This window comes from Ambystoma mexicanum, chromosome 13 (assembly GCF_040938575.1).
Source record: "Ambystoma mexicanum isolate Mex_15411 chromosome 13, UKY_AmexF1_1, whole genome shotgun sequence".
NCBI lineage: Eukaryota > Metazoa > Chordata > Amphibia > Caudata > Ambystomatidae > Ambystoma > Ambystoma mexicanum.
This window is the reverse complement of record NC_090938.1, coordinates 160,399,009-160,424,449: the sequence shown is the minus strand read 5'-3', so window position 1 is coordinate 160,424,449 and position 25,441 is coordinate 160,399,009. Positions and strand designations below refer to the sequence as shown.

The 25,441-nt window shown below is 45.5% G+C and overlaps 1 protein-coding gene across 1 annotated transcript in view; it reads right to left on the bottom strand.

The window, feature by feature from the left end:
* BAK1 (BCL2 antagonist/killer 1) overlaps positions 1–25,441 on the bottom strand; it is a 155,318-nt gene that overhangs the window by 55,993 nt on the left and 73,884 nt on the right. Inside the window, exon 3 of the mRNA XM_069633525.1 lies at positions 3,868–4,003. Coding sequence (XP_069489626.1) covers positions 3,868–4,003 — 136 coding nt within the window. The remainder of the gene's footprint in view (positions 1–3,867; positions 4,004–25,441) is intronic.

Sequence of the window (25,441 nt, the reverse complement as noted above, 5' to 3'; positions counted from 1 at the left end):
AGCTATAATAAGAGTGAATAGACCGCAGAGCGTGAGGGAGAGCATTACAGTGAAGAAGAGCCAATGAAGAAAAAGAACGGAAGCGAAAGGAAACACATGGAGGGCGAGGTACAGTTAAAAGACAGTGGGGTTGAGAAAGAAGAGAAGAGTACGAGAAGGAACATGAAAAGAATCAAAAGAGCTAAGATAAATAGGAGCAAGTCCATCCAGGGATTTGAATACCATGCAGAGAAAGTTGAATTTAAGCTGAGAGTGGAAGGGTAGCCATCGAAAAGAGGCCAAAGAGGTAGAGATAGAGTCACAAATAGGTAAGGAGTACAGGAGACAAATAGAGGAATTAAAAACAGATTTAAGAGGAGCTAGAGGAGAGACAGGAAGACCAAAGAGGAGTACAGAACAATAGAATCATCAAGAAAAGATCAACAAAGCGATTAGAAGCTTATGGCACTGAAAGTGAGAAAAGGTCTAACTTTCTGAATATTGAAAAGATGGAAACAACAGGAACGGGATGTGATCGAAATGTGATGAGCGAATCGAATGAAAGATTAGTGTCAAGATGAAAGCAGAGGTTGTGGGCAGTGAGAGAAAAAGGCAGATCAGGAGGCGAAAACAGGATAAAGGGAGGAGAAACAGACAGAGTAATAGTATTAACAGGAAAAAAGAGAACTTCGGTCTTAGACAGATTAAGGACAAGAAAGTGGTCCAACATCCAGTTTCTAATAGCAGAGAGACACACAGAGAGATTCGTGTGTATAGTAGGTGTAAAAGAAGAAAAATAATTAGTTAGGTGTCATCGGCATAGAAATGATGAGACAACCCAAAAGAAGAGATAATATTAGCCATGAAGGAGGTATAGAGAGAGAAAAACAATGGGCCAAGAACAGACCCTGTGGAACAGTGTCCGAAAGAGGAAGGTGATCAGAGCAAACACCAGCCGAGGATACAAAATAAGTGCGATTAGACTGAAACCATGTGATTACAGAAAATCCAGGCTCACTGCCTCAACAGAGGGAAAGAGAAAGGTTTGCTTAGAAAAGGAAGCCCTAACAGATTAGATCCACTGGGCAAGGTGGGAGGCCTTGCACTAATGCGCTATGGTGTATGCAATGCTTTCGAGAAGAGGTCTGAAACCTTAAGCACTCCGGGCTACAATTCCAATCAGCGCTAGCCGGCATGTTCAAAGGTGAGAGTTCATGAGAGTTGTAGTACAAAACATCTGGAGAGTCACAAGTTTCAGACCCTTGTTTTAGAGGATGACAGGGTACTTTGCATATGTGCTTGGTTTATTGGGAAAAGTAACTCGTAGTACATGATTCTGTTCTGGGACTGCTGCCAGTATGGCAAGGGAGCTGTAGTATATGCATGCCTTTATGGTAATGGAGGTGTAATGCATTCCTGGCCTATGGAAGGGCGGCTATCAAGGGAAGGGCGCTGTAGTACTTATTTTCTCTAGTTTAGCATCTCTGATGCTATCATGCATCCAACATGGCTTGTGCTTGGCGCTGTTGTTGGGATTAGGTAGGTGTGGTAGTAAAGGATCTGGTTCAAGGGAATTCAGCTTTTGGGTGGAGGTACAATACCTGTGTACTTACATAGGCATTTTGTGGGATGGCAAATGTATTGCGGTTTTGTGGATAATCCTAATTTGAAGGAAGATAGGTGTAATCAAATAGTGAACTGTCTAAAGAAGTTCTAAAATCTGGGATGCGAGGTATAATGCAAGGATGGCTTGGTTCTAAGGAGGTCCTGTTATGGATGGAGGGGATGGAGGGGGCATGTAATGCAAGGATGGTCTGGATCTAAGAAGTTCTGTTATGAATGGATGTGGGGTGTAATGCATGGATGGTAGGGTTCAAAGGAAGCTCTGTTATGGATGATGGGAGGTGTAATGCAAGGATGGTAAGGCTCAAGGGAAGGTCTGTTATGGATGGGAGGTGTAATGCAAGGATGGTCTGGCTCTTGGGAAGTTCTGTTATGGATGGAGAGGAGGTGTAATGAAAGGATGGTCTGGCTCTTGGGAAGTTCTGTTATTGATGATGGGGAGGTGCAATGCAAGGATGGTCTGGCTCAAAGGAAGGTCTGTTATGGATGGAGGGGAGGTGTAATGCAAGGATGGCCTGGCTCAAAGGAAGTTCTGTTATGGATGGAGAGGAGGTGTAATGCAAGGATGGTCTGGCTCTAAGGAAGTTCTGTTATGGATGGATGGCAGGTGTAATGCAAGGATGGCCTGGCTCAAAGGAGGTTCTGTTATGAATGGAGGGGACATGTAATGCAAGGATGGTCTGGATCTAAGAAGTTCTGTTATGGATGGATGTGGGGTGTAATGCATGGATGGTAGGGTTCAAAGGAAGCTCTGTTATGGATGGATGGGAGGTGTAGTGCAAGGATGGTCTTGCTCATAGGAAGTTCTGTTATGGATGATGACGTGGTGTAATGAAAGGATGGTCTGGCTCTTGGGAAGTTCTGTTATTGATGATGGGGAGGTGCAATGCAAGGATGGCCTGGCTCAAAGGAAGGTCTGTTATGGATGGAGAGGAGGTGTAATGCAAGGATGGTCTGGCTCTAAGGAAGTTCTGTTATGGATGGATGGCAGGTGTAATGCAAGGATGGTAAGGCTCAAAGGAGGTTCTGTTATGGATGGAGGGGACATGTAATGCAAGGATGGTCTGGATCTAAGAAGTTCTGTTATGGATGGATGTGGGGTGTAATGCATGGATGGTAGGGTTCAAAGGAATCTCTGTTATGGATGGATGGGAGGTGTAATGCAAGGATGGTGAGGCTCAAGGGAAGTTCTGTTATGGATGGGAGGTGTAATGCAAGGATGGTCTGGCTCAAAGGAAGGTCTGTTATGGATGGATGGCAGGTGTAATGCAAGGATGGTAAGGCTCAAAGGAGGTTCTGTTATGGATGGAGAGGAGGTGTAATGCAAGGATGGTCTGGCTCTAAGGAGGTTCTGTTATGGATGATGGGGAGGTGTAATGCAAGGATGGTCTGGCTCAAAGGAAGGTCTGTTATGGATGGATGGGAGGTTTAATGCATGGATGGTAAGGCTCAAAGGAAGTTCTGTTATGGATGGATGGGAGTTGCAATCCAAGGATGGTCTGGCTCTAAGGAAGTTCTGTTATGGATGGATGGGAGGTGTAATGCAAGGATGGTAAGGCTCAAAAAAGGAGGTTCTGTTATGGATGGAGAGGAGGTGTAATGCAAGGATGGTCTTGCTCTTAGGAGGTTCTGTTATGGATGGAGAGGAGGTGTAATGCAAGGATGGTCTTGCTCTTAGGAGGTTCTGTTATGGATGGAGAGGAGGTGTAATGCAAGGATGATCTAGCTCTTGGGAAGTTCTGTTATTGATGATGGGGAGGTGCAATGCAAGGATGGTCTGGCTCAAAGGAAGGTCTGTTATGGAAGGATGGGAGGTTTAATGCATGGATGGTAAGGCTCAAAGGAAGTTCTGTTATGGATGGATGGAAGTTGCAATGCAAGGATGGTCTGGCTCAAAAGAAGTTCAGTTATGGGTGGATGGGAGGTGTAATGCAAGGATGGTAAGGCTCTAAGGACATTGTGTTATGATGGAAGGGACGTGTAATGTAAGGATGGTAAGGCTCAACAGAGTTCTGTTATGGGTAAAGGGGAGGTCTAATGCAAGGATGGTCTGCCTCTAAGTAGGTTATGTTATGGATGATGGGGAGGTCTAATGCAAGGATGGTCTTGCTCTTAGGAGGTTCTGTTATGGATGATGGGGAGGTCTAATGCAAGGATGGCCTTGCTCTAAGGAAATTCTGTTATGGATGGAGGGGAGGTGTAATGCAAGGATGGTCTGGCTCTAAGGAAGTTCTGTTATGGCTGGAGGGGAGGTGTCATACGTACGTGCTCTCGCTCTGTGGAAGCTCTGATATCTCGGGGTCCACGGGTATCTCCACCATGTTCTCAGCCTGCTCATGCTGGTACCGGTAGAAGGCATAGCTCCGGAACACATCGGCCGTCTGCTGAGCCACCTGTTCAGCTGAAAGGAGGAGGAAGGTCAGGTTACAAAGGCATGGCAAGATTCCTCTTGGAAGGTAGAGGAGCGGTGGTAGAAAGGAAAGGACCACACTAAAGACGTACACAAGAAGGCACTGCAATGTACAAGACAACTAAAGGTCAGGTGCTCTATTGGTTACGCGCATGTGCCACCTCTCAGAGCCAGAGCTGTATGTATACCGCTGGCATCCCTTCCAGGCCATGAATCTCTGATTCACCCCCTACTGCCTCCGCCCAGGCTTGCATGCATGAGGTGCTGTATCGCGCACAACACTCAGCGCAGGAACCTATTTGCAAGCTCAGGAAGAAGAGTGCTTCAGGGCAGAGTTGTATATCTCATAGGTAAAAACACAATGCCAAAGGGGAAAAGTATACAGAGGGAAAACGATGCTTGTGTGGGAAAAAGAGGGCTTGGAGGCTTGGAAGGAGAAGGCGCCCACTCCCCCATTTGAGTAGTAGTCGGTGGGGGGGTATCTTGACAAGGCTGTAATCTGATGAGTGTTTTAGACTGGGATTTGAGGAAGGAAAATGTGTTTAAGCAGGAATGGACCAGTGGGAAAAAAAGGATTAAGGGGGCGAAGCAGTGGGATGTGAAAGCTATATGTTGCTCGGTGGGAAGCCAATGTAGTTGCTGAAGATTAGGGGTGATGTACGCCTGTGAAGGGAGTTTATAATTTGTGGCAGAGGTTGTAATTTGTTTAATTTGCTTTAGTGCATTTCTTTTTATTTTGTATAATACAATTAGAGTTTTAATACATGAAATCCAAGCCAATTGCACCTAACACAAAAGCCAAATATACTCTTAAAAAATAGCAAAAATTAATCTATGTAAATTTCATCAAGAATATGCTTAATAAACGCCCAGCATTTTGTGAGAGGACACATCAAGCCGATATTGTTAGCCATTAGAAAAAGTTCCCATATTGCTTCGTAGGGGCCAGATATCACCTCAGTGTTGCCATAGGCTCACAGACAACTGCTAAGGATGGAAAAAGGCTTTCCCACTTCAAAAATAGGTGCTTGGTAGGTTCTACAAGATTAGACAAAGTCTACAGGTTCTTAAACTTCTGCATATTTATTTCCTCACTCCGGTGATTCTAATGGATTCTGCAATATTGAATTTAATCCTCGTGTAATCACGTATTACCACATTATTCGTAATTGTATACAAATAGCCGGGATCACGTATTACCACATTATTCGTAATTGTATACAAATAGCCGGGAGTGGACGTACATTTGAGAATCTACCAATAACTGTACATTAGTATATTCAGTAATCCCTCTCTTGATCAACATTTTAAACAGGTTAATGTTTGCACCTGTTTGATCAATTGCGAGAAGCCGACACCAACCACAGGCATATCTAATTAGGCAATCAATAGTAGAGTTTCTAAAACAATTATTCCTAGTGAGATATGCCGGATTAACATTGCATATTTGGTAAATACGCAAATAGTCTGAATTGCAATTATCGAGCCGTGAACTGAGGAAGGCTAGTGTTATTTGGTGAGAAAACAGAAAATGTTGAGCTAAGATAATACCCATGTTTCAAACTGGTGAAGGACTTCCTCACAATATTTGGGCCCAGAAATTTGAAAGGCATGTGTTGGATGCTTGCCCTGGGCACATGATTTCTATCTTGTTGACGTTGAGCTTTGCACACTTTTGATTCATCCATAGGTCAACTGCTACAATACAAGATGCAAACAATGTTTTAATGGCCCCTATATCTCTGTAATGGCCCCTATATCTCTGTATACGCGGAGAGGTATGTGAGTATCGTCATCGTATGAATAGAACATTGTACCTTGTGAATGAAGCAAGTTGGCCAGGGGTTGAACATATAGGTTGTACAAAATAATTATTTAATATTGCCTGATTCACTGGAATTGACAAAACACATTGGAAGCTGTTATTAAGAAAGGACCATGACCTCTTTAAAGCTAGAGCCAACACCTCACTGCTGGAGACAACCCAGTACGATGGGGCGGCCAATACTGTTGAAAGTCGTTGATAAGTCTGATCAAATGAGGGTGCCACCTCTATGATATGATAGATTATTTTTAACACGCTTAACACCCAGGGGTTTCTAAGCGCGGACCAGGGGATCAAACCTGTGCTGCTCTGTGTCGGCTTGATTCCAAGGCGAGCATGTTACCCCTGAGCTATCCTCCCAAGACTCTATGCACCACCCGCCATCTTCCTGATATCGTCCATCATTTCAGGCTCTTCCTCCATCCTAGGATTGAAGCCGGTTTGATGGTAGTCGAGTACAGAATTATTGTGAACAAAGTTGTAGGTGGGAAGCAGAGCAGCAGCTGATTTTAATTCTTACCAATAAAGGACAGGTGTGAGGTTGGGTGATAGTTGCTTCTAAATCTGCTGGGATCCTTCCGGTCACAAAGGAAGAGTTAATGACCATTTGGCAATTTGGCTTTTGTGATGGTCTTATTTGTCTTTCTCGGAAACATGAGCAAGACAAGAGTCTTTAGGGTGGCCCCTAATGATTTGGTTTCACCCAAGAGCTCCCCAAAATGTTTGTGAGCCAGAAGTAGGGATCTCAGGGAAAAGTTTGGCTGGGCATGTTTACCCTTCACAGGTGCCACTACCCCTGCACGTGGGAAGTGGGGCCAAGGAGACATCTGTAAGCAAAACGTGTCCATGCTGTTAGGAATAGAAATCACCTCTATTGTCATAGCTCCTTGTTGAATCTTGATGAGGTTTCAATGGTGTCAAGATTTTGAGCATATTTAAAACTGAGAATATCGTTTTTGAGATGTTATGATAGGTTATTTATAATGCGCTTAATACCCAGAGGTTTCTAAGTGAGGACCCGGGGATCCAACCTGTGGTACTCTGCGTTGTCTTGCTTCCAAGGCGAGCACGTTGCTCCTGAGCTATCCTCCCGAGCGCTTGTTGGCGGCAAGACTTTGTTGTTCGTTGCTGAGACAATGTTTTCAGTATATGGTGCAACCATTTAACTTTTAAGATGTTCATTCTATAGCGCTGAAGACCGTGTTTAAGCTAATCTTTATCCTCAGTCTTTCTTGATTTCTGCCATTTTCAGCACAGTGTATGAATTCTATGGGCCTCATTACAAGATTTGCGGAATGAGTTAACAGGCTCCGCTAATGGAGGCGGATCCGTTAAACCCATTCCGCAAAATTACGAGGTTCTCTTGCGGGACCCAGTAAGGACGCCCGGTAAAACCAGGCGTCATTACCGGGTCCCGCGAGAGGACCAGGGAGCTAACAACAGGCCGGTCTTAATCGGCCCGTTGTTAGCTCCCTGCACCCATACCCATTGAGCCCTATGGGGGCTCAAATGGGAATGGGGAAGGCCCGGGCCCGGGTTCCCTGTAGGGGGAATTACCGGGCCCTCCAAACTCGGAATGGCATGGTAATTTCCCATTCAAGGAACCCGGACCCGGACTCGGACCCGGTTTTGGTGTTAGCCATGCCGCCAATAGCGGCATGGCTACCACCAGAGCCGTAATGAGGCCCCATGTCAAGACTGGAGGCTCGGATTTTTCTTTCTCTTCAAACTTACAGATCAGCAGCAAAGAAAATAACCAATAAACATGTAACACAAAACTCATAAAAAACTACCATAACCATGTTTTTTGAGTCTTTGTAGTTCATTTCTTATTGGTCCTCAAACTGACCATGTGATATCTCTAACCAATCAACAAGTCCTTAGTCCTTAAAACCTCCTGTCCTCTTTCCATTCATCCTCTTTCTTTGCTGCTCGGCAGTGAGTTAAGTGCCTTTTAATTTCCTTACATTCGTGTGAGAGTTGTGAAGAGTGTTTGTTTATATTATTAATGCGCACAGACACGCGCACACTGCTGACAGGCGGCGGAGCATATCCACATTAGTTTTATCGGTTTCTTTGAAGTTGCGGCTGCGACGGGGCCGGTGCTCCGGTGACCGCAACTTCAAAGACCCGACATAGAGGGCACTGCATGCCCGGAAGAGAGAGCGCGACGGGACCACCTAGTTCTGGTGCTTTCTCTCTTTCTCTCTATCTCATTTCTGAGACGTTACGGAGTGATTGAAATGCGAATCTACAAGCATTAGCTTTGTTCACAGATCGGAGAGATCTATTAATCGTATTTAGTTCCACTTCAGAGCGCAACGTTCTGTCAGAGCGCAGTGTTCTGTTAGGAACACGACAGCACCCCTGCAGGCCATTCTAAGGTACTGCACTATAATACGGGCACAGTCCCAGGTAAAACCTGATAATTGCCATATATAATATATGTACTAACAAACCAGGCGATCAATACAAATATATACAAATATATATATATATATATATATATTTATATCTCTCCCTACAGAGGGAATACAGAAAAGATCTTAAACCCTGGTAGGTATACATATATACTATTGAATTCCCCAGTGTTTCTGTGTAAACATGAGCTCCTCGAGTGATGAGGGGAAGGCTAGCATTAGCCAAAAGAGGAGCCATACAGAGATGACTCGGGTCCTCCAAAAAGCCCTGGGGGCCTCGCTGGGACATGGACCACAGCAGATAGCTCTGATGGAGGACTGGCTCAAATTCTCACAGGGCCTGGAGGAAATCAAAGGGCTTAAGGCACATGAAAAATCTAAAGGGGGCAGAAAAGCAGCCCGCAGGGCAGAGGAAGCCCACACCACCCCCTGGGCACACCACCAAGGAAGAAGGGTGGTAAAAGGAGAAGTATAAGAGGAAAAGTGGGGCCTAGCAGGGGACAGGAAAGATCCTCAGTTACCTCGGAGGAGGGTGAGGATGACTGGGAGGAAGAATACTCAGAAGAGGAAGAAGTACTTTCTATATCCTCTTCGAGGAAGAAGGCCACAAAACTCCTAAGAAAAAGAAAAACAGAGGAGACAGAGGAGGATGGTCTAGGGGACGATGACTTCGATCCGGAAGCACTAATTCACCCTAGGTCTTCAGAATGGGAGCCGCCAAAAAGAATAGTGGCCTATCTAAAGAAGCGCTTGAGAGCACCACTAGCCAAAGAGGCTAGGAGTAAGATGAGGGCAGGATGCCCCAGACCTCACCTCCCAGAGGGTGCAGTGGATACACCCGAAATAGACGAAAAGATGATTACATTTATGAGCAAATACACGAAAGACGTGAGGAAGAGTCTGGATAGATCCTGGCGGTCATGCCAAGACAAGATGCTAGACATGACAGGACCCCTCACAAAAATTCTCCAGATCGGAAGAGACTAAAGTGAAAGGAGAACCAATAGACCCATCAATTCTAATCGGGTGGGCCCAGTGGGCGATATGTATGTTGGGAAACGCCAACCATGTCATCACTACAGAAAGAAGGAGATCTTTATTGGTGAAGATTGATCCTAAACTGAGCGAGTTGGCCTCCTCGGAATCAGCGTCAACCGCGAAAGGTGAACTGTTTGGGGACTCCTTTATCAAGGAGCTAACCAAATTTGTGAATTCCTATGCGGCTTTGGACAAGGCACAAGCCTCTCTCAAAAGAGTGTTCGGCAGGCACATTTTTTGGACTGGCTAGCAGAGGCATGGGTCGCTCAGCTGGCCGTTTCCACTATAATCGATCCTATCAAGACAGAGCACAGTGGCGAGAGCAAGAGGATCGTAGACAAATGCATTTATTTCCATCAAGGAGTAGAGGAAGAGGCAGAAACTGGTGACAAGGGGAACGTCAGAAAACAACCCAGATGAGAACAGTCTACCCACACCTAAGTACCCCAGAAGTAGGGGGAGGACAGCTCAGTTTTTACAAAATTGGTTGGCTATATCGGGAAATTCCTGGGTAATACAAACCACACAAGGTTTTTACATAGACTTTCTAGAGACACCACATCAGGGAAACCCACCAAGGGGTCTAGAAATGAACAGAGAAGACAAAGTATTACTGGAAGGAGAATTGCGAGGGCTAGAAAGCAAAAGAGCTATAAGACCCGTAACAGTTCAATCAAAGGGTTACATAAGCAATATGTTCCTAGTAAAAGGGAAGCACAAGACAAGACCAATTATAAACCTGAAAGGCCTAAACGAATACGTGGTATACAGACACTTCCAGATGGAAGGGATACACCTGCTCAGAGATACCTTAATTCAGGGAGACTGGCTAGCCAGGATAGATTTAAAAGAAGCATACCTGACCATTCCCATAGCAGAGGAACACTGCAGATTTCTGAGATTCGTCTGGGAGGAAACAACATGGGAATTTCGATTCCTGCCCTTCGGCCTATCATCACCACCATGGTGTTTTACCAAGATGATGAAACCAGTTGTGACACACCTCAGAGGTCAAGACTTATAATCTATCTAGACGACATACGTCTGATGTGCCAAGAGAGAGAAACACTATTAGAGCAGGTACGGACAACAATAGAATTGTTAGAGAGTCTGGGGTTTCTACTAAATTGGGAGAAATCCAGCATGGTACCAGAACAGTCAATGGTATTCCTGGGGTTCATAGTGGACTCTATTCAAGGAACACTCAGTCTACCCATTCCCAAGGTGAACGATATCAAAAAACAGCTAACACACACACTAGCGAGGGGAGAACTGTCGCTGAGGGGCATTGCAAGATTAGTGGCCCGACTAGCGGCATCAATCCAAGCAATATTCCCAGGACCACTACATTACAGAGCACTCCAGAGGCTGAAGATCTATCACCTCAGGAGGGCCGCTTCTTACGAGTCAAAGGTGGCCATCTCCCAAGAAGTGAGGGAAGAGTTGGAATGGTGGCTAATCCAATGCAGGAACCTGTCGACAGGGGGCAGGTGGTCGGATCAAGAGCCGACTCTCTATATCAACCGCCTGGATTTGCTAGCAGGGTCCTTTGCAGTGAAATGCTGGACTCAAGAGAGAGCACAATGTTGTGTCCTGCTAAAAATGGACAACGTCTCGGTGGTCAGGTACATCAACAGACTGGGCGGGACAAGATCCAAACTACTGGCAGAACTGGCAAAAGACTTCTGGGAACTCTGTCTTCAGAGGAGCATCTCAGTGACAGCGGAATATCTGCCGGGCCATCAAAACGGAGTAGCCGATTGGAACTCCAGATACCTCAGGGAGGCCAGCGATTGGAAGCTGGACGAGGTAGTGTTTCAAGAACTGATGACTCGATGGGCACCATGCCAGGTCGACTTATTTGCATCAAGACTAAACAAACAATTACCCCGGTTCTTCAGCTGGAGACCGGACCCAGAAGCAGACGCGACAAATGCCTTCCTGCAATCATGGGGCCACCAGACGAACTACGTGTTCCCTCTATTCTCCACGATAGCGAGGAGGCTAACCCAGGTGAGACGCCAGAGAGCATCCCTAGTACTAGTTACGCTGGACTGGAGGGGGCAGGTGTGGTTTCCCAGCCTACTGGAATTATCACACCACAATCCAGTGGCATTACCCAACAACAAATTAATTGTTCGAGACCCCAGAGATCTCAGCCATCCACTAGTGAGGTCAGGAAGGCTCAACCTGATAGCTTGGGCGATTTCAGGAGATCTTGGGTTAGGCCAGGACTAGCGAATCCTGGCCTCCAGGGACACACAGGGCTTATAAATCAGCATGGGCTAGATGGAGTAGCTGGTGTCTGGAGAGGAATATTCATCCCGATGGAACTGATGTAGTACACGTAGCTAATTTCTTAGCACAGCTGGCAGCTCAAGGAAAGGCATACAGAACTATCAACACGGCCAGGTCCGCGATATTAGCAGGACACCCTAGAGTAGAAGGCTTAGCGATAGGGGAACACCCATTGATCTTTTGATTAGTAAAGGGAGTAAAGATTATCAGACCCCCTAGCGAAAAGTATAACCAATTATGGGATGTAGACAGAGTTTTGAGATTATTTCTATCATGACAAGAATACCGAAATAGGTGCACACCTAATGTGTTAGACTTTAGAAGGTAATAAATGGAGATCTCAATTAAGTTTTCAGGTGCGGGGGAGGAAATGAGATCCTGGCACAAGACCTCCACACATAACAAAAATAAAGAAAGAGAAGATTCAAGCTTTTGAACCCTCCCGTCCCCTGCACACTATTATGTGTTGGCTAAACCAACTACTATAACATTAAGGTAATAATGTCCATGAATAAATAATGAAATTCAAACAAAACCAATTTTGTAAAAACACAGAAGTGTATATATTTTGTTTTGGATTAGATTGTGCATTGGATACAAAGAAAAAAATAATCACAACGTTGTTACAGAGAAAGAAAATAAATTGAGGAAATGTTGCCAGTAGTCTGCTTTCAATTGGCGACACGTTTCGAGGATGGACGCCTCTTCTTCTTAGGCCTAAACAGACCTACTTGATTCTTTCGTCAGTATTGCCTAATGTATATGTTCCTCCAATGTTAACCCTCTGTTAGCTGTGTGCTATCACATCTTCCATTCATAAATAGGTTATTAAGGTCCTCTTGAAGTTAGACAAGTCATCCTCTTATAAAGTGGTTAGTTACACTCCTTAAATATTCCTCCTCAGGGTGTCCTGTATGGATTCACCCATGCGTTCTGGCGTGCCGCGTGTATTTCTATCATGGCCAGATAATCAAGATCTATCCAGCAAAGCGATTTCAGGCAAGTTATCCATGCTCTTATGTCTTTTACCCTGTAAGAGATTCTCAGACGTTAGAGCACTGGAGGTCAACAGGAAAAGTGCATCTCCGAGTGGAGTGACTTTTCTCATAACAAGAAGGACCAAAACAGGTTTGAGATCCATTTCTTATGAAGCCTTCCCGGGACAACCGAAATTATGTCCGGTCAGATGTTTAGCAGCATATGAAGATATGACAAGGGAAGTAAGACCTCCAGGAGTGTCACAATTATTGATAGCAATTTGTAAACTATTTAAAGCCATTACACCGGCTACCATAGCCAGATGGCTTAGATGGGTGATGGTATAAGCGGGCATTGATATAGTGAAATATGGCGTCCATTCAACTAGAGGAGCGATGACTACCTAAGCCTTTAACATAGGAGCCAGAGTAGAGGACATTATGAGATCTGCAGATTGGTCGAATAAATCGACTTTTAAAACGTTCTATTTCAAACCTATAGAAAGTGCGACATCGTTAGTGGTGAGTAAGCTTTGAAAAAGCATAATCCGAGCCTCTGGCGATTATGCGCGAGGCCTAACGCTAGTTGTTAAAATTCTATATCATTCATCATCGCTAGTAATTAACTACTGCATAAAGTACCCTGAGCCGTGCCCCACTTAGAATTGAGCCAATGAGGTTCAAAGGGAAATTAGACCTGCTCTTATCTCGTATGGATTGGCGGCTGCCAGAAACCGATGCAACAGTGATATCTGCTACATAGCCATGATTAAGGACATGGCTTACATTCTGCAGATCATTATCGTGGGCTCTCTCTTGGGCACAAGGTGTTCACTGCAAGGGGGATGATATTATAGGGGAAATTTTGGATAGAGCAGTCACAGAAGCTCAAATTACCAGAAAGCAATATTTTCACCAGGAAGCCTGGAGTGTGTAGACATTGCTGCCTGTGCATCCGCACCCATATTCTCCTTTGCTATTGGTTAGTTTGATGGCCCAGTTCAATGCATTAAAACTCAGAAGAACTTGTTTCCGGTAGTTGCGGCCGGTGTGCCACCAGTGAAACTGGTAATGCAGGTGGAAGGAGGAGCGAGAGAAACGTTGGCAAGCGGGTAGAGGGGATTATGCCAGCCCTTCCTATTGTTAATGATAATTACAGGGTGTAGCACTGACATCGCCGTGCAGCCTGCTCAATGCCAGATCATAGGACCGGAAGGGCAGAAACCTCCACCGACCAGAAATACAAGCGATCAGGGATCCCTTAAATTGCTAGATAATTGAGCCATTTCTGTTTGTGTGTCTCTAACACAGACAGCGAGTAGAGGGCTATAGCTCTGGAGGAATGAGTCTGGTATCTCCAGAACTGTGTCCGAACCCCCAATATTGATCTGCCACAGCAACTTTAGAGTGAGGAGTTTGGATGGCCAAATCCCATCCTTTAGTTGGTGAATTAATGTCTGTACCTCTCTTTGTGTTTCTGGAGAGTCTCCCCATGTCACAAATGACTGTATTTCGACATCTAAGACAATGGGGTTATTACGACCTTGGAGGTAAGCATTCCGCAATTTGCGGCATGGTTACCTCCATTCCAGGTACCGGGTCTGGGTTCCCCGAATGGGGAAGTACCAGGCCATTCCAACCTTGGAGTCCATCCCCATTCCCATTTGCGCCCCCATAGGACTCAATGGGAATGGGGAGGGTGCTAATAACGGGCCGGTTGTTAGCACCCCGGTCTGCTAGCGGGACCCGCTAAGAGTGCCTGGTTGTAACAGGTGCCCTTTGCGGGTCCAACGAGCAGACTCGTAATGGGGCGGTAAGGGGTTGACAGCTCTGGCACCTTTACCGGCGCCGTTAACCCCTTACCGCCAATCTCGGAATGAGCCCCAATGTCTCATTACAAGTTTTCCAGTATACCGCTAGTAATTCCGGTGGGATAACGGGAAATGGCCCGTAGTGTCTCCGCCGCCTGATATCCTGGTATTACCAAGATATTACGGCCGGGAGAGATGCCAGTAAGTTCTCATTCCATGGAGTCTCATAGGACTGCTTGGGAATGGATTGTGGAAATTACTGGCACCGGTAGTACCAGTGATTCCTGCATTTATGTGCCGATAGGAGCCAGATCTATACAGACACTATGCAGGAAATACTGGCATTTGTTCCGCACCGGGGAACTCCTAATGAGCCTGTTGCGAGTTGTGGCCGGTCTCATCATGCTACATGGGCCAAGTCTGCTTTCACAAATGTCATTAAGTGATGAGGGCTGTGCTCCATTATCCAGTGAGCCAGATACTTTGGAAATACTTTGCAACCTACCTTTTGAATTTGGTACTAAAATTATGTTTTAGGGAGTAAAGGGAACTTGTTCATGTGAGAACAACTAAATTATCTCTAAAGATGTACCCTTTTGAAATCCATACTTATTTGCACCACGTAGATAATTTAAAAATAAATGATGTGCTTTGACCTGTGAGTCCCTCTTGTGATCAGTCAGTAATAGTATGTGGTATCCTCCCTGGTGCGCTGCCTTTTGGTACCGCTGATCCGAACGTATCCATGGAGCTGTATGTGTGGAAGCAAGGGACAGCATCCTTACTGTTCACTGTTTTCTATCTTTATTTTATTGTAGGATTTTCACTACCTATGGTTTTATGTTGGAAGTATTTGCCCGTTTTACGGAGTAAGGGGCTTGAACACTGCGTACCTGCAGGGCTGCCTTTGCTACTGTGTGTTCTTGCAGCCGCGCCCAGATGGCGCATGATTAGTTCCGGGTGGCCACTGCCATTCCAGGCTGAAAATGCGTACTCCTCTCAACCTACGTCTTTCAGGAGAAACTGGATCTGCCTTTGGGGCATCTCCCAGTCTGTGGGATGAGGCTCTGATGGGCCTCATGTCAACTCATAGCACGTATGCCTTGTTTGCCAGCTGGTGAGGCTGCAGTGCTTTGGGGGTCTCTGTCTTGTGGTAATTGAATGAGGCGGAAGTGCTTTTGGTGTCTCAGCTTTGTGGTAATTGAGCAAGGCAGGAGTGCTTATGAGGTCTCTTTATGGTGGTAATTGAATGAGGCGGGAGTGCTTTTGATGTCTCAGCTTTGAGGTAATTGAGCAAGGCAGGAGTGCTTATGAGGTCTCTTTATGGTGGTAATTAAATGAGGCGGGAGTGCTTTTGATGTCTCAGCTTTGAGGTAATTGAGCAAGGCAGGAGTGCTTATGAGGTCTCTTTACGGTGGTAATTGAATGAGGTGGGAGTGCTTTTGATGTCTCAGCTTTGAGGTAATTGAGCAAGGCAGGAGTGCTTATGAGGTCTCTTTATGGTGGTAATTGAATGAGGCGGGAGTGCTTTTGGTGTCTCAGCTTTGTGGTAATTGAGCAAGGCAGGAGTGCTTATGAGGTCTCTTTATGGTGGTAATTGAATGAGGCGGGAGTGCTTTTGATGTCTCAGCTTTGAGGTAATTGAGCAAGGCAGGAGTGCTTATGAGGTCTCTTTATGGTGGTAATTGAATGAGGCGGGAGTGCTTTTGGTGTCTCAGCTTTGTGGTAATTGAGCAAGGCAGGAGTGCTTATGAGGTCTCTTTATGGTGGTAATTGAATGAGGCGGGAGTGCTTTTGATGTCTCAGCTTTGAGGTAATTGAGCAAGGCAGGAGTGCTTATGAGGTCTCTTTATGGTGGTAATTGAATGAGGCGGGAGTGCTTTTGGTGTCTCAGCTCTGAGGTAATTGAGCAAGGCAGGAGTGCTTATGAGGTCTCTTTATGGTGGTAATTGAATGAAGCGGGAGTGCTTTTGATGTCTCAGCTTTGAGGTAATTGAGCAAGGCAGGAGTGCTTATGAGGTCTCTTTATGGTGGTAATTGAATGAGGCGGGAGTGCTTTTGGTGTCTCAGCTTTGTGGTAATTGAGTAAGGCAGGAGTGTTTATTGGGTCTCTGTCTTGTGGTAATTGAATGAGGCGGCAGTGCTTTTGGTGTCTCAGCTTTGTGGTAATTGAGCAAGGCAGGAGTGCTTATGAGGTCTCTTTATGGTGGTAATTGAATGAGGCGGGAGTGCTTTTGGTGTCTCAGCTTTGAGGTGATTGAGCAAGGCAGGAGTGCTTATGAGGTCTCTTTATGGTGGTAATTGAATGAGGTGGGAGTGCTTTTGGTGTCTCAGCTTTGTGGTAATTGAGTAAGGCAGGAGTGCTTATGAGGTCTCTTTATGGTGGTAATTGAATGAGGCGGGAGTGCTTTTGGTGTCTCAGCTTTGTGGTAATTGAGTAAGGCAGGAGTGTTTATGGGGTCTCTGTCTTGTGGTAATTGAATGGTCAGGAGTGCTTTTAGGGTCTCTGACGTGAGGTAAATGAATGAATGAGGTAGGAGAGCTTTTGCGTCTTTGCCTTGATGTAGTTTAATGAGGTGGGAGTGCTTTTGGAGTCTGTCTTGTGGTAATTGAATGAGGTCCGAGTGCTTTTGGAGACTCTTTCCTGAAGTGGCTGTGCTTTTGGGGTCTCTGTTTGGGGGCAATTGAATGTTGTGGGAGTACCTCTCGGGTCTTTGTCTAGTGATAATTGAATAAGATGAGAGTACTTTCGGGGTCTCTGTTTTGGGGTAATTGAATGAGACAGGAGTGCTTCTGGGGTCTTTGTCTTGTGGTAATTGAATACTGTGGGAGTGCTTTTGGGTGTCTGTTTTGTTGTAAATTATTAAGGCGAGAGGGATTTGGGGGTATCTGATGAGTAGTAATTTAATGAGATGGGGTGCTTTTGGGGTCCCTGTTTTGGAGTAACTGAATGAGGTGGGAGTGCTTTTGGGGTCTCTGACCTGAAGTAATTGAATGAAGCAGTAGTGCTGTTGGGGTCCCAGCCGTGAGGTCATTGAATGAGGCATGAGTGCTTTGGGGGCGTCTATCCTGAAGTAATTAAATAAGGCTAGAGTGCTTTTGGGGTCTCTGCCTTGGGGTAATTGAATGTGGTGGGAGCGTGTTTGGTGTCTGTGGTAATACAATGAGGCAGGAGTGCTTCTGCGGTCTTTGCCTTGTGGTAATTGAATGAGGCGGAAGTGCTTGAAGGGGGTCCCTGTCTTGTGGCCCTCCCGCCACCTGTGGTAAGGTTGGATATTAACAGAGGCAAACATTTGTGTCACAGGAAGCTGAGAACAAAACATATGTTTGTAAAAAATCACTTAGTACCGGGGAGTCTTGCCAAAGAAAGCAGGCTGATATTTGGACAAGGTTAAACATGACACAGGCCATTACATAAACAAAGAGGAGGGGTTACCAGAGGCGAAACCAATGTACAAAAAGTGACCCGGCCTATGTCTGTAAAGATCGCCAGGTTCTTATGACATAGAAGCCCGCTGAGTCACCCCTGGTGTCTCACCCAAGAAACTCCAGAGTGTGAGATAACCAGCCGGTGACGTCAGGGCACTCTCAATGCAAAACACGGCCTCCTTAACTACAGCCACCTGTCTTGTGGTCTGTTTTTCTGGATTATTGAAACACTGCTTGCCACCTTATAGCAGAGAGTTGCCACACTCCACTGGAGCCGTCTCCCTCTCCCTGTCCGCTCCATCACCTCATACTCCTGTTTCTGCACCTCTTTAAAATCCCACCTACTCCAAAATCCTACCAGACAGTCCTCTGCTGTTACTGACAACTGCCCTATCCTCCACGTGTTTATTCTAAGGATCTTGGTAAATTGTTCCGTATGTTGTTCTCAGTTATTTGAATCATGATTTGTATTAACTTGCTTCTTATGCAGTTCCTGTTGTTTCATGTAAAGCGCTTTGGCTTAAAGCGCTATATAAAATTCAACAAATACAAATACAAACCACTGCAGGAAATGTAAGCAGCAGTACAACATTGGCTTACCTCCAAAGACTTACCACAACCCTACTTTCCTGACACCATGCCCTTGTAAAGAGCACCTGTGCTGCATCTGTATACTTAGAATTCACTTTTTGTATACATTCTATGTCTGATTATGCACTGACGCATTATGTGACGCAAACCCATTATGTAACCTGTGTATTTAATGTAACCTCGAAATGCATTCTTGTAATGCACCTAGATACCCCCAGGTTTGGAGCACTCTTTAAATAAATAAACAAACAAATGGCAGAGAGATGTAAAAGCATTGCTCAAGCATTTCTAACACCGGGCAGAAGATTGGACCAACTACCAGCTGCTTTGCCAGCCTGCATCAGACACTTCTAGGTCCTTAAACTGGCATATTCCAACCACCATGACTTGCATCACTAATTTACATCAGAGCCCATGCGTTTTGTGCTCATATACCGTGAATAATGTTTTTTCAAGCCTTTCCTATTAGGATCTTATAAGAAACGCACGGGAGTCCATACATGCCAACAGGCCCCATTCCAGTCGGGAGATGCTATTCCAGTCCTGGTATTACATTTGCTTTCAGGGATTTTGAGCCCTAGGTCTGTAATGGGGAAATCCAGACATACAAGGCCCAGAATGCATAGTTAGAACCAAGAGTGGGCTGGGATTTTCCAAATGGAATGGGGCGTGCTGGCATTTATGGAAGTCACACCTTAAAATTAACCCGGAAGACAAAATTCAGTCTGGCGATATTACATCAGACCTAGAAGATCTGTTTCCTGCACTGAATACTTCATCCACCTAACTTCCTTAAATCTACTAAAATCTTTACAGAAACATTTTAGTAGCATTTCCAAAAGGCGGTTCCACTAGTGAGATGGGAAATCAAGGTGATTTGGGCCCAAAGTAATCTCTCTAAGCCTCAAGGGGAAGGGAGTAACTTTAAACGCAGCCTTTGTTTTGAAGCACTACACACACATACATGTTTATTTAACAGAAAATAAGGAAGGGCCCTACCTGTCCCTATAACTAAGAGGGGGTTTCCCAGCCTCAAACATAACTAAGGATGATGTCAGAACGTCCAGAAAACCCAAATAGTCCACTGTCCTGTGTCCCAACGCTATTTCTGTCCCATACACTTCAAAAGAGCAACTATATGATAGGTTTCAGACTGTCTCCAGAAATGTGGCTGCCACCTTTGGGTGGTTTTATGCGGTTCGTGAATAATGGGGCGCTATCCTTTGCCCCATGGCCATCAGTAGGATTTTCTGTATAGTTCCACACACGTAGTGCGGAGGAGGTCTCCATTCCCCAGGCACTCCCTCCTCATTCAATTACCCCAAGACAGCGACCCCAAAATCACTCCTGCCTCATTCAATTACCGAAAGACAGACACCCCAAAAAGTAGGCAACTCTTTACAAGTTGAAGAACATGCCCCCCTTCCCCAAGCCTTTCTCGGGCTCTCTTTCAATAGTCGCAATGATGTATGGATTTGTACCAAAGGATATATTTTACCTCGTCTGGTCTTCTCTTGAATATTGCCTAAGGATATTTTTCACTTTCCCCGGCCTTCTCTTGACTTTGACTAAAGAATGTTTAATCTTTTCTTTTGGCCGTCTTCTGACCTTTGCCAAAGGATATCTCTCTCTCTCCTTCCTTGGCCTTCTCTTGCGATTATGTGGGTCTCAGACTTCTTTCTCAGGCTTATAATGTCTTTTACTCAAGCCCGGTTCACTATCCTGGCAGGCAGGGTCTCGCATGTACAGTTCTCCAATTGTCTCAACATTCGGGTCCCAGACCCACATCTCTCTTCAGGTTTCTTTGGGGTGCTCTCTCACTCAGTATGTTTTGTGTTTTGGTTTGGTCCCACTGGAACGAGGAAGATGGTTCTGCACCTACTCCCAACCACAGCCTCTCAGGTTTCCCAGTGTCTTCCCGGTCCCCCTCTGCATACCTTCTAACTTGATCCACGAGGGTTCCAGTAAACTTTTCCACCAGAAAACTTTTCTGGCTTACCCTGGATTCCCGCAGTCTGCTCTCGGCTTTCAGAAGCTCAGCCAGTCTGTTTTCTCCCTGCACATCGGTCCTCGCCTGAACCACTCAGATGGCTTCCTTCCTGCCCCGGACGCTGGGTTTCCCAGCCTTCAAGGGTGCCTTGGCCGACTTACTTCTCAGGCATCCGAGTTTGCAGTGTGACCTCTCTGCGCGGCTTCACTCCCCAATTTGAAGCTCCTCTGGGGCAAGACCGACCCTGAGGCAAGTCCTTTGTCTGTTTTTATGGTAAGTCATCTTTTGAATCTCAATTAGCTGGTATGTTTGTCTTGGTACCGCGTAGGGCTCTTCATTACCCTGCTGTTCTTCGTGTCAGTACTTCTGGAGCCACCAACTCCCATTCTTTCCTCACTCTTCTTCGTCCCAGTATTGTCTATTTGATAGACAGTGTTACTATGCATGAAGTAACTAACAGAAGAAATAGGAGACATAGAGGGAGGGGGAGCTTGGGCCCTATCCGTGTTGTGGGGTGCATAATGTAGGGCAGCACGGTGGTCGACATACCACATTCTCCCTTGATAGTCTTCCCTTCTGCTACAGAGGGAATCCCCTTCCATTGGATCCTCCCGCTAAGCAGCACCACCAGGGGGACAATCGGGTAGTGGCCTCACCTCCCTGGCCCCATGGAAGGGTCCCCCTCTGGGGGAGAATTGACAACACTGAACTGGTGGCTTCCAGCCCATAAAGATGAGGTAGAAATACCCTTGAGATAGATGGCGATGCAGAAGTTACTCAAACATCAATAATCAAAACGACTCAGGTAGTTGGCAAAAGGATAACTGTTTTAATATCAATGATCTAAAACAGAGAGTACAAGGCACATCAACGGACGTCTCAGTGTAAGAACTCTCAATGAATCTTTAAAAAAGCATTCTTTTATAGCAAAAAATCATCATAGTTGACGTCAACCTACGTATTACTAACGACATCCTACGTGGCAAACTACAAAAACCTAGTGGCAAGTGTGATAGGGTCTAAGGGAATATCTAAGTATCCATACTCGTCTAAGGCGTGAAAGAAAGTGATTTGTTTCTTGACATCAGGTGGGGCAACTAAGCCCCCCTCTAAAACAGACACTATGAATGTCACTAAATACATGACGTCCGATTGTCTACACAAACTATAGGGCCCTTAATCATGCCATTGGTTGGCACTCTAACCTCCGTCAGTACTTTTCCAACTACGTCTAGCAGCACACAGATTGGGCTTCCAGGTGCTTGGTGAGCTAATCTTTGACCATAGCTTCCCACCAATTAGCATAATCATCCATCATCACCTCAGTGGTCTGCTGTCAATTAGGGCTTTGAACTTGTCCTTCGGAGTGTTCTTTGCTCTGGAGAATTCAGGGGAGTGAAGGCACGCTCTGCCCTTATGCGTAGGTGTGACCATCATGTTCGTCCAACTTCATCCTTCCACGTGACTAAAGACCACAAAATCGAGCCTCTCATGTATTTAAAATACTATTTTCTAATAGACCTCTGATGTCCTCCTTGTTTTGTTCACACGATTTGTAACCAATGTCTGCTCACCCGAGCCTGATACAGCCTTGGCTTCTTGGCTCATCCAGTCTCGCCTTTCTGAGATTCACTTTGTAATTCACTTGTTTTCTAACTGCGACACACTGGAATCTATGCCTTCCTTCTTACACATAGTGGAAAAATCCATTCTTTACATATATATATATATATATATATATATATATATATATATATATATATATATATATATATATATATATATATTGGCGCATGCTGCAATCTATTCACTATAAAGCTAGCCTCAAGAATACTTTGTCTGCTTGTGTTCTTTGCATCTGTACACGTGTAACACAGCTTGACATCTTCATCCTTTCTGTAGCATACATTTCTTCACCTTGATCCCAAGATGCTACTTAACTTCGATACTTTCTTGATGCCTTATAGAATATCTGCATTCTCTAGTCTCTGCATCTCTTCTATGTACGTCAGCTCAACTGTGTGTGATGTCACCATTCGTCTTGGTCATTTATTGGTCCTGCTTCTTCCGGAATTTCATTCAAATGGCCATTATACTGTCTTGTATGCAGGTATGGTTTTCTCAATGGGAACCTTGCTTCCAGGATTCTCCTTGGTATCAGTATTTACACTGGTGCCGCACGTGTCTCACGCTCTGATTCCCAACATATAGGCAAGATGGGCGAGTTGATTGAGGTAAGGGTACTTCTCTCCTTCTCTACAATATCAAAGGGTTTGTCACACTACCCACTTTTAAGTGCTGCAATAAGAGGTATCTTCATTAACCAGTTTATTGGTACTCAGTGTTTTGATGTTGGAGGGATAAAAGACGGGGAGAGCCCTGCTGGGATTCAAACCTGTGAACTGGAGGCTGATGCCTCGGGCAATTGGTTAGCTCACTGGGCTATCTCACCAGCAAATACGTACATTACATATATCACGTTCCCCACATCTATTTTAAACAATCCTATATGTCATTGATAGTTCTCTGTTTATTGTTGTGCTGCTTTAGACTGCTGCTAGTGAGTAGTTGTTGTGCCTGAGGTTTCCTGAAACATGGGTATATGTCTTCCGATAGTGGGGTTTGCAACCTGTCAATTTCCAGATGTTTTGACTCTGGGTGTCATTCCGAGTTGGGCGGAAAGGGATACCAGGCACCGGTAAGGAGACAGGTGCCGGTAATCCCTTACTACCCAATTCCGAGGCCCCTTAGCGGGAACCGTTATTAGCGCCTTCCCCATACCCATTGAGCCCTATGGGGGCTCAAATGGAAATGGGGAATGGTTGGTTGAATGGGGACTTACCGGGTACTCCAGGTTCGGAATAACCCTGTAAGTCCCCATTCAACCAGACCGGACCCGGACCCGGTATGGGAGGCAGCCATGGTGCTAATAGCACCATGGCTACCGCCCAACTCGGAATGACCCCCACGACTCCCTCACAATTGTTGTTGCTGGCTAGGGCTGGTAGGATTTGTAGTGCTAAATATCTGCAGACCCAAAGGCTGTAGACCCATGGGCTGTAGTCGTTAAGTGGGTGATTAGATAAAGGGGTGTCAGGGTTGAGGGTTGGAGGGAGTCTGCATTTCCATGGAGTTTTCTTTCCATCTTCTTGCCCCTTGCACATAGTGATGAAGCAAGATTATGCACTCCATGATCTTAATATGTTATACATATGATACATATGATGTATAAAAAGCCATACTTTCCATCTTGTGGAATTAGCTTTGTGTCATGCTAAGTCCTAGCGCCTAGATACAGGCGATGGCCGATACCCATGAACCGTTTTCAACTCCTGCTCATCAAATCTATATTTTGAGCCCTGTATTTACTCTCAAATATTCAAAAAGTACTGTTTTCAAAACCTCAGGTCATCTCAGTGCCAAATAAACTCAGATCACACTAGGATGGAATAGATTTTTCATTTTAGGGAGACTGTGCTCAGGTGCTTGCTCCCTTCAAACTCACAACCGTCCCACTGAGCAAGGCCCGCAATCGGAGAATTCTGTTTGAATAACTTGGGTTGGTACCATAGTAAAGATATGCTTTCTGGTTGCATCACCTCCTCCCTCTGGCTGATTGGTCCAACATCCAAGTTGATGCTAGTAGATTGAGCATAGCCAATCCAAGGCCAAGGAGCAACTAGATGGCCAACCATGTTGCCAACGAACAAGCAGGGGCCCAGTAAACAGGGGCGCATGTCTTCCAATGGTGGAGTTTGCAACCTGCCAGTTTCCAGATGTTTTGGACTTCCACTCGTTCGCAATTGACAAAACACAGAAGCCAGCAGAAATGTGTGCAACAATCTTAAGAATAGGCATTGGGGAAAGCTTGATTTTGTCGGTCTCATCGATAAGGGACCTACATGAAGCTCATGTTGGCATGGAAGTACGCAGAGAGCAGATGATTGCTTCACTCTGACTTTCAAACACCTTCTAACATAACATTGAACATTGGGCACTAAGCAGTCTAAATCCCCCCCCCTCCTTACCCTGTTGGGTGTTACCCTGTTGGGTGTTCTGCACTGACTTAAAACCTTGCCTGATCTATTGCAAACCACTGCTTCTGTATCACAAGATAATGGCAGGTGATGTGACCACTAACTACCGCCTCCTACAGTGTTAACCAGCTCTCTGCGTTACTTGGATGAACTGACGCACAAGTCTCATCACAATCCCCACTTTGAGCCTTGTCTTGAGATTCGCACCAGGTTTCGTCACTGAGAATGGCGGATAGTCTGTATATCCAGAAAGGACTGAGGAATGAGGCAAAAGCATCTTAGGCTCTGCCACATGCCCCAGCACAAGCCCCCCTGTCTGTTGTAGAGCATTGTTCACTGGTAATATTGATAGCAGCCATTTCTGGAGAAAGTTCAGTTGTTCTTCAGATGTGGGAAAGAGCCACTCTTCACGAACTCGCTGTGCTCAGCCCCTGCCTTGGAAGTTCCTGGAGACAGGAACTAATAATAGAGGCTCCATTATAAAATAGCAGTATTGAGAACATGTCAAAGCTTTTTCTAACCTAAACTGTGTGGACGGCCTGGAATCCAGGATATTTGACAGCACATCAGGCACCCCGTGGTTTTGCTAAATGAGGAACAGACCATGTCCAGCTTCCTGGACCTTCTTCATATGATGGTTTCCTAGAACAAGATATCTTGGACCTTCGTCACATGAAGAGTGAGAGAGCCAGGAAGTCAGGGCCTTTATCGCAGGAACAGACAGAGCCAGGATTCCAGAAGTATCGCCACACGGAAAGTAGACAATGGGAGGAATACTCAGCTTTCATCAAATAATAAGTAAAATATTGCTGGAGTATTCGACTTTCCTCCCATGAAGAGTAGACAGAACCATGGATCCAGCTCTGTCATTAGAAGAAGAGCTGAGAGAGCCTTGGTTTTTCATCTCAAGAACAGACAGAGCCACGGATCCAGCTCTGTCATTCCATGAAGAGCTGAGAGTGCCTTGATTTTTGATCGCAGGAATAGACAGAGCCACGGATCCAGCTCTGTCA